At 38.7% G+C, this 10,000-nt stretch overlaps 1 protein-coding gene across 3 annotated transcripts in view; it reads right to left on the bottom strand.

Annotated features, from left to right (window-relative positions):
- The window catches only part of PBX3 (PBX homeobox 3), a 223,881-nt gene extending 213,890 nt beyond the window's left edge, over window positions 1-9,991 (bottom strand). Inside the window, exons 1-2 of one of the 3 annotated variants that reach the window (XM_040225141.1) lie at window positions 9,701-9,991; window positions 8,684-8,757 (exon numbers count right to left, since the gene is read on the bottom strand). In XM_040225141.1, the coding sequence (XP_040081075.1) occupies window positions 8,684-8,757; window positions 9,701-9,900 (274 nt within the window). In that variant the 5' untranslated portion in view covers window positions 9,901-9,991. Of the gene's footprint in view, window positions 1-8,683; window positions 8,758-8,922; window positions 9,059-9,700 lie in introns of those variants that run through there. The other 2 variants (XM_040225143.1, XM_040225142.1) reach the window with 2 other exon arrangements.
- Window positions 9,992-10,000: the final 9 nt, after the last annotated feature.

Here is a 10,000-nt window from a genome sequence, read left to right as displayed (position 1 = left end):
AATGATATATCTGACTATGAATTCCAACTACCTTCATCCTTAGGTTGTTTTTTTTTTTTTTTTAAAGAAAAGAGGAGAAAGAAAGAAACTTATGAGACCATCTAAGTCAATTCTTCCTCATTTGAGGGCACTTGGATAGTAAAGGCTTCTACATAATACACACATATGAACTTGCCATTTCATACATGTATATTTTTTTAATGCTGTGATTTTCTTCCCCTATCAATGCCACTCAAGTGGAATGTCAAAAACTCCTCCCATTTCACTATAAATTCCTATTTACAAAGGCTTAGTACATCTGAAAGCCAGTAGAAACCTTTTGTTCAAAAAACAATAATATGCAATTTCAAAGGCTTTTTGTTCCCATTTCAGTCAAAACTAACTTCATATGTTTTAAATGAAATTCTGCAAGTAATCAGAGACTAATGAGGATTCATTGGTTTAACTAGTTCAAGGAGTCTGAGAAGGGAATGAAAATTTAAAGTCACCAAGTTTTTCATTTAGAAGAGCAGTTAATGTGCAGGTACACTAAGTCCTCTTCACTGAGAAATGCAATCAGGACTCTTGTCTCAGGAGAGACTCTCATCCCTCTGTCTGTGTGCACATTCCTGACTCCCATTAACATTAACAAGCACCACACATGCACACGAAAAGAAACCAGCCTTAGTAGCATGTATGCATGGCAGCTGTGGTGACTAAATAATCCATATGGCTCTGAAGAGAAGTTCTGCTTTGTTGGGTCTAGAGTCACAGCTACAGTGGTGGAATTCAGACACTCAAGCAAACCTCAGTCTGAATGCTTGATCCAAACCCCATCCTGTCCAACCACACCTCAGACTGCAGTTAAGCCTGGGTTTGGAAATTCTATCCTCAGCATGGTTTATACAGGTAGAAGTTCCATGTTTGAGGAAACTTTAATTTTTTCACAGGCCCAAAGTTCTGTCCTCCTCCCAATTCATCATTCTATTCCTGCATTCACTCATCCATTCCTTACAAAATGTAGGAAATCACGTAATAGTTTTATAGAGAGAAAATCAAAGGCCTAGCTTAAATCGCAAAAGCAAAAGCAGAATCAAGTATGAAACACCATCTTCAACGTGAAAATCAAATAATATGGTAATCTTAAAACAAGATACATGCTGAAATGTAAATTCCACAGGTTGTGTAAAGGGTAGAATTTAACCACTAATTCTAATGCCTCCCAGCAACTAGAATTAGGTATTTAAGTGAGAGTCTTAATGCTCATTTAATATAGTCTCCTGAAGCCCAATCCAACAACTTCTTCATTTTTTCCTATGAAGAAAATATTCTTGTGAAGTTCAGTTTAGTGAAGACACTGGTGAAGACACACAAGTTTACACTTCTGAAAAGAATTCACTAGCCATATTCTGAAACTGGGCTCTAGGGAAAAAGACTAGATGATGCAAAATTCTTAGTATCCTTCCATGTATAGAGAACATGATGAAAACTTCATATTTATCTCCCGTTAGATCAATTAATATTCAGAAAAGTTATGTAACATTACATTTAAATAACCATGGGGGGAGAATCTACCAATGTTCTAGAAGCTTCTCTAGACCTTTCAATCAATTTTATTTATATGCAAAACCAAGAGAAACTTAAAAAAAAAAACAAAGCTCCTCCTGATGCTAAAGCTCTCAATTTACTGACAGGCAAATGGCTTCATGCTGCCACTTAATCTCATTTCTTGCATAATGCCCTCTAATTAGCATATCAAAGTGAATTAATACTTCTAGGGCATTAGCAATGGGGAAATCTGCTCCAGGCTCACAATAGCAGTTAAGAGAGAGCCAAGAAATCCTCAAAAACACCACAAACCACTTTGCATTGCAAAACTGTTCAATTTATTTATCCTCTCTCTCTAAACACTTTTACCGCACACTGTTTTACTACTGTTCACCAAACAAAATGATAATTGCCAAAGTTACCAGCATCTGTAATGCCTGTTTAGAATCTTAATTTAGATTATGTTGCAGATAATTTCTATATGCAACCATTTGTTCTATTATAAATGTTAATATAGAGACAGTGGAAATGTTGACATTCTCAATTAGTTAATTTGAATTTGAAATAAAATTTTATGGGATTTTAAAATTTATGAAATTTTTAATGTAAAAAGCCACCTGCTGGACTCTGATGCCTAAGAAATATGCTTTGAAAACTTATGTATCACATAAAACAAAATAAACAAAAAAAATCATTTTGCCATAACATATGTTGAGTCTTCCAACTAATGGTTTAAACATTGTGAGGAATCATCAACATTAAAAGGATTACATTGTATACCAAGTTCTCATTAATATGATCACACAAAAAGGGTTATTGTTCAAAACAGCTTAACATTTGTAAAGCACTTAACTTGAAGAAAACAAGTAGGAAACTTTTAACAATTATTTTTATCCATAATTACTTTTAACTGTTCTCAGTCTTAATGAGTTACTATCATGTTAGTCAAAAGTAAAAAAAAATGCCATGCCAACTCAATTCAACTTAACACATTCTATCACATCAATATTTTTACTAGACATACACTCAAATTTAGTACCAAAGCAAACTACCATTAACCATCAAAAACTACAAACATATTTATTGTATGTGTATATGTTTATGGAATACCTCTATTTTCAAAATAACAATAAAGAAGAAGAGATTCTGGTTACTATTCTGCCTACAAAGGGGGTAATTAGAATCAAGAGTTGAAGATTAATGAAATTTATTTTCAAATATGTTCTGTGTCTAAAGGCATAAAAAGATGGTTTATTTTTTTCAGTGGCTCATTCAAGCATTTCCTACTAATTTATTTGCTAAATGTAACACTAACACAGAGCTCTGATAGCAATTTGTGTGTTTGATTAACTTCTACAACTTTGTAAAAAATCTTTTTAGCTAGATAGATCTAAAAGAACTTTGACCAATTCACACTACATAGTGATATAAATTATTTACTCTCTTCATATGTAAAGACTCAAATGGCCTACTGAAGTAGAGCAAATGTTTGAAAAGGTCAACATGGGAGGGAGTGTACAAGCATTGTTAGTCTGTTACTACCTAAATCATGTTGATACCACTGATAAATGGCTAAAACACAAGCCTGCTGAGAAAACTAATAAAACATAATTCTCATAATGTCAATACTGAAAGAATAAATGCCTAAAGTTGTTCATATGTACATAAATAGAGGGAAAATAGTATAAAAATCCTTATTTAGCATGATGTGTTCAGTACTGATCTGTTAGGTATTCTGAAATATCTCAATGTTATTAGTACAAAATAAAACGAATGATTTAGGGTGTGGTTCATGAATTTCGGTTTTTTTTCTTCATAGCCATACGTCATATAACTTCATCCTATACAATGCCACCATAAACTATCAAAACACACATAATCCAGATAAGATGCTAAAGGTCTTGGAAGTAGCCATTTACAAAAGTTGTAAACAGAAATCTAAAAATACAAGCAAAATTAGTTAAAAGGAAAAGGATCCTAACATGAAAGATATACCCAGAAAATTTTTATGGAAGTCAAAGAACCAATGTGCTCTTTGAGGCAAGGCAAGGCTTCCTTTGCCACTGTATTAATATACTTCTGATTTGGATTAAAATTACATAAATTAGCATAATAACATAGTAAAGTCCCAAATAAAAACCAAAACTACATAGATCTATAATAAAATGAAGTCCACTAAAATTGAGGCATGAAAGAATTACTTGCACAGATCAAGTTAGTATTGACAAGAGAGTTCAATATTCTTTAATTGGGAATAAGAAAAAAGGTATGGAAGACAGGTCCATACTTTTAAAATAATACCTGCTTGATACTTTAGATCATGAAGTTCCAAACCAGTAGAGAAGATTTTTTTTCTACGTTTTCTATGAATGTATTACCTGTATTATCTTCTAAGGATGAGAGAAGAGTAAAGAAAGTTAGAAAAACATCACTCTTTTACATCCTTCCTCAAAACTTCCTTAAAAAGCTCCAGTAAGCTAAGCAAATCTATAAAAATAAAAAATATTCTTACATTACACAAGAAAAAATTTGCAATAAAGCAACAAAATTTATGACATTTCCAGGATACACTGACTTCGTAATTTTCCCTATTTAATCACTGAATATTTCCAATGTAAATAAGCGATAATGTCTAAAACTGATAAAAAATTTAAAACATTAAAAGTCCTTTAAAATTTGCTTCAAAATAATTGTGAAAGGGTGGGAGTTCCAGAGAACACAAGATTGGCCAAGTGTTGCTAACTGCTGAAGGTAGGCAATGAGTTCATGGGGATTCAAGTTTCTCTTTATCTATATTTTTACAATTGAAGTTCTCCATAATAAAAAGTTTTTTTAAACTAGAAAATAGTTCATAAAAACACAGAAATGAATCATGTATTAAACAGAGCATTTGTTTTTAAAACTCTGGAACAAACAATGATAACTATATTCGAAGTACTGCAAGAGCAACTTAAAAGAATACAAGATATATATTATATGTAACATTTAGACTCACATACAACAATTTTCACCTTTCTTGTTAAAATTTCACGTGGTGGAATATTTGGATTTTATACACTAGGAATTGAATTACCTGGCACTGTAAAAAGAAAAATGAACACATTTTTATATTGAAGCATTAAAAAAAGAAAGAAAACAGGCCAGAAAAAGAAGATGCCATGAGTCTCTAAACCCTTAGGATCAGAAATAGAGGTGCTGACTGAGAGTACTGCTTTATCTCTCTGAAAGCTAGTCCCACTTACAGCAGTAAAGATAAAAGGTTTAATCATATATATCATACTCTAAACGCGTATAAAAACTCACAAGCTACCTTCTTGATCCAGTTTTGATATGTAAAATCCTTACGACTCTTTCTAGGGAGGGTTCCTTTAAAAGCAAAGCATTTTTAATAGTAATTTTCTTCTCTTTAAACATAAAAAATACTTCAACCAGCCCAACCAGGCAAGCAGGCCTTTCTCTTCCCCTGCGGACACCTCCTGCAGTAGAGAAGTTCATTAAGTTTTATGATCTTCCCAAGTCAGTCCTGCTTATAAGCCTCACAAAGGCCACAAATCTGGCAAACCATCATGTATGCCATTAGACATTACTAGTAAATGAATGCTATTTAGGGTTTGTGGTGGCAATAAATCAGAGTTTGGTTGGCAGCTATCAACATGGAGTATTTTAACCTACTATTTAGAAAGGAAAAGGTTATGCTGATTTTTTTTCCTAATACACAACATTTTTTAACCATATGACTCTGATTATATATTAGAGTGTTGAATTTTCATTTTAAAATATTTTTAAATACATTTTTTTTCCTCAAAAAGAGCCATTTCCTTTATTCAAACTCTCATAATTAAGGGCTTTGGAAAGAAGAGAGAGAGAATAGAATCCTCTCACAAAGTACTTCAACAATCAAGATTAAGGTGGCCAAAAAGATGTGAGGGAACGCCCCCAAAGAACTAGGCAGATAAGGAGACCTCATAGTATCATGGATACTTAATAAGAGACAGATGGTAAAATGTGGCTAAAAAAGAAATCTTAACAATTATCTCACTGGTCACTTACTTAGCTTAAAATGGGTAAATATCTTGTTTTAAAGCCTGTAACTTTCAGTTGCTTTCAAAATGCGTAGCTATCACAATTCAACAGATATTTCTGTCCAAAAATAACTGAATGATAAATTTTATAAAAGAACACATTTTCAAGAAAAAGCAGGCATCTCATGGTATACTTTCCCTACCTCTGAACAAGAAAAAAAATATAATTGTGGTAGATCATCCATTTATCTGTCAGAAGGGAAAAATACCTTTTCATATTTGGTAGAAGGGAAAAAAGATGTTTTTCAAACTAAACCCCTCATGTGCATCAGAACTGGCAGTGTTCACTGCCTGATCAGAAACCTCAAAAGCTACTGGCAGATCTGCAAATATATGGATTTTTGTTTTAATGATTTTGTCTTATTTTTTAAAAAGCACAACCAAAATGACATTATCCACTGAAATGACAGCTTTACCCCCATCTCCCCACTAGTCAACCCCCTACCCCTCTATTATGCAGAATAGAGTCATCACATAGTATTCCCAGTTTCTATTACAAATGACTAGGTAAACTTTCTCTAAGGTTATAGAGAATTAATCTTTGGATACTATGTTATTAGATTTAATAAAATGATTTTTTTAAAAAAGCATTACATGATATACATTATAATCTACAGTGCTTATTTTATAAGGCTCATGATGTTTCCAAAGCATGACTGTGGGAACAGATGGGGGAGGGGGGGAGGCCTGGAATTTGCTGCCCCAATTTCTTTGCTTCGGTAACACTAATGTCTACACAGCTGTTTTATTTCAAATCAAGGATTCTGAGTTCAGCGTCCCTGTCTCCTTCTAAGAGTAGTTTTGGAGAGTGAGGTGGAGCTCTGGGTAGTAGGGGAGAAAGGAGAGGAGAGAAAGAGCTTCACCCCCATCAATCATTTGGTACTTAAATCCCGTCCCTCTCGAGCTTAGAGAGGCTGGCAGGAAGATGCCTCAGCCCAGACAGCCGCCTTTACTCTTTGTCGGCCGTTGGCTTTTTACAAAAGAGATAACGTGCAAACTTGGATCCGCTGGCCAAAGCACAGAAAGAGAATCTAATTTACAAGTTATCTCTGAAAGCCTCAGAAACAATTTTCAAAACACAAAAATTTCTTTTGTCAGCTACCTCTTGCTTCTTAAATAGCAAGTGCCCTACCAAGGCTCTCTCTGCCAGTAATCCCAGACTCTGAAAAGACTTGTTTCTTTTTTGTAACTCACCTTTGACATGAGGTTGACTACACTTTCCTTTCAGAATGGTGTAACTAAGTCTTGTGCAAATAAGCAACTAGAGGACTTATGCTTCCTAATTGAATTCTGCCTGCTGCTAAATGTCTAAACAAGAAAAGCAGTTTGCTAGGTTTGGTTCTCAAACTAGCTAGGCCAAAACTTTAAAAAAGGCAAAAAAAAAAAAAAAAAGAATCATGATAAGAGGGTGAGAAGGAAGGGATATCAGTCCCCTCTCCCTAGTAATATAATTCTATATAAAGTTGAATCAATCTTAATATTCACAACATAGTCAATACCCCAGTGCTTAGCTGTCAGCAGAAACCGAAGTGGAGCCCTGATAGCAAGAAAACCCTTGGACATTAAGCAACATAATTTACTGAGAATTATGCACTTTTAGGCTTCTAAACTAAGAATCTCAAGATTTAATGCTTGATGTCTTATTTTATAGTCAGATCAAAATTATCTACCGTTTTAAATCACAATGCTTTCTAAAGGTAGCTAAAAACCAACACAGAGTAAAAGTTAGTCATTTTAAAATGTCTCTGGTTTTCAAAATTAAAATATATCTTAAAAACACTCACTTGACATAAAGAAATCAAGCACACTATGTGAATGAAAAGCAGTAGTCTTTCAGGCTCTCAATATTTGCTGTTAATTATGGTTTTAGCATATATTTTAATAGACAGCAATAACCCTTCATCTTTTATTGATTACTTTTAGGATTAGAATAGAATTGCATGGTGGAAAATCGGTTTAAAAGGAGGACCACTCTTCTACCAACTAACAATTATATACAGTGCGCTAATATTTGTACATTCAGTTTAAACACAATCACATTTAACCTTTTAAATACCTTCACTTAAATATTCCTATACTTTGGACTTTAACTTTCTCTTCTATTCTTTGCCAACTTAAAAAACAGCAACTTTATAATACTGTATACCCAACAAACACACACACAAATAAACAGTAAAGCTTGTTTAATGCATTTGTTTGCCATATACAGGGAAGATAATGCCTCAAACGAAATAAAAAATCTAAATTAAACCTCAAATTCCACTTGAGGCACTACCATCACCTCAAGACTAAAATAGCTTCAGTTTTTAAAAAGTCTAACAAGGAAACTAAATTGAGATGAATTGTCAGAAATTTGTCTAATATATACTTATAGTTTTCATTCCAGCACTTCTGCAAAAGCTGTCTTCTCATATATTCCCTGCTCTAAATACTTCAAAAATTGTTCAACCTGCACCTGTGGACCTTTCTCTACTTAATAAAATATATTAAGTATGTTTACAATGTAATGACTTCAAGCATAAAATTTAATAAAAGTAGTAATAGATATAATACATTGTATACGCCTAAACACATCATTACCCTTCCAGCTTTTTAAAAGTAGTATTCCGAACTAAAATACTAATTCAAACATACTTCCCGGGTCTGTGCAATTGCATCTATTCTTCTATCTGTGGAAATGAAGCTTAAGGCTAAGTAAAACAAAGTTCGGGATATGCTTCTCCGCGGGAGTCGGTCCCCGTGGCTCCTTTTAAAAACTGACATACAAACAAGGCGAAAGGAGCAGGAAAGGGTGGCTGGCGCTCCCGGCCCCCTCCCCGCCTGCAGCCAGAGGTGGCCGCTTGGGGACTGCGACCCTGCCCCGTCCACTCTACACTTCATTTTACACCAGGAGCGGAATTCAGAAATCGACTCCAGATTTATTGCAGTTTTTTCTCAAGATCAGGAGGTGGGAAGGAAAGAATGATCAAAGATGGCGGTGCCCAAAAGCAGCAGCTTTCAACTGGAGAGTCGAAGGAGTAGCTCGGACCCCACCTCAGGGGTCTCCAGGCCCACCGCGGGGCGCAGCGTCTTACCTGTTTTCTCTTTGATCTCACACAGGACACTGAAGAGCGCGGGTTTCATTCTGTGACAGTTCAGGGCATGTTTCCTAAAAAACAAATAGCAAAACACAAAGGTATTAGCATCACCTATGGAATAATATGGCGCCTTCCTTAAGTTAGATCCAAGATTTAATTCCGGCCCCCTATTTTGGAAGGCTCTTTTGAACCCCGTCAAATCAACAGAAAACTCAAGTTGACTAGTTAGCGAAAACCGGCAAGCTCTGGCGGCTACAGCTCCAGCCGGAACGCAGCGCGACCCATCTGCCGGGCAGGCAGCAGCCTCGGCGACCGCGGGGCGCGAACCCGTGCGGGGAGCCGCGATCCGGGGGCAGACGGCGGCGACTCAGGGGAGAAGACAGCGTGGAGGGGCTCCCGCGTCCGCCCTCCGCCGGGGCAGCGGGCGCGGCGCGGGCTGCCGGCCGACTGCGGCCAGCGGGCGGTGACAGCTCGGCAAAGTTTGCGAGGCGGCCCTCCCTTCCCGAGAACTTGGCCGCTCGCGCCCGGACCCGCCGGGGAACCGCCCAGAGCCCCGCGCCCGGGCTGGGGCGGCCTCCCGCACAGCGAGGTCGTCCAGCGGCCGAGCGAAGCCGGGGTGCCGGGACTCCGGGCCGAGGAGAAAGTTGCACTTCCCTCAAGTGCGGCCCGGGGCCCGCTCGCGGCGGCGTGCAGCCGGGTCCGGGCGGGAGGTTTGAATCCGTGCGAGGGGGCCGGGCTGCCAGAGGGCCGGACGCGCGGAGGTGGGGTGAGAGAAACCCACGAAATCCACGCGGCACCAAGTCCGTCCCGCGCCCCGAGAGCAACTTTGCCGACTCCCGCCCGCGTCGCGGGGCGCTGGGCAAGTTCCTCAGAGGCCAGGGCCGGAGGCCTCTTTTCGGAGAAAGTTCCCCGCCCGGGGCTGAGGCCCTGGCCCGGGCACAACCCGGGCCCGGACTCTGCCGCGGGCCCGGCTCCCGCACACACACAAAAGATGCTTAATGAGACGACACCAACTTTGCTTGCGCCTCGTCCAAGCTCTGGTCGGTGATGGTCATGATCTGGTGGAGGATGTCGCCGATGTCCTGCTTCCTGCCGTCGCCGTCCGCCCCTTCGTGGCCGTGAGGGGGAGGCGGCAGGGCCATGCCCCCCTGCACCGAGTGGCCGGCCAGGTTCACCCCGGCCAGAGTCTGCAGCATCCTGGATTGATCGTCCATCCCGCCGCGCGCGGGCGGGAGCGGGCGGCGGCGGCGGCTGAGGCGAAGGCTGAGGCGGCGGCGGCGGCGGCGGCGGCGGCGACGAGGGAGGAGAAGAAAG

This window comes from Oryx dammah, unplaced genomic scaffold, assembly GCF_014754425.2.
Source record: "Oryx dammah isolate SB20612 unplaced genomic scaffold, SCBI_Odam_1.1 HiC_scaffold_25, whole genome shotgun sequence".
NCBI lineage: Eukaryota > Metazoa > Chordata > Mammalia > Artiodactyla > Bovidae > Oryx > Oryx dammah.
The sequence above is the reverse complement of the archived record's forward strand: the minus strand, read 5'-3'. Positions and strand labels throughout refer to the sequence as shown.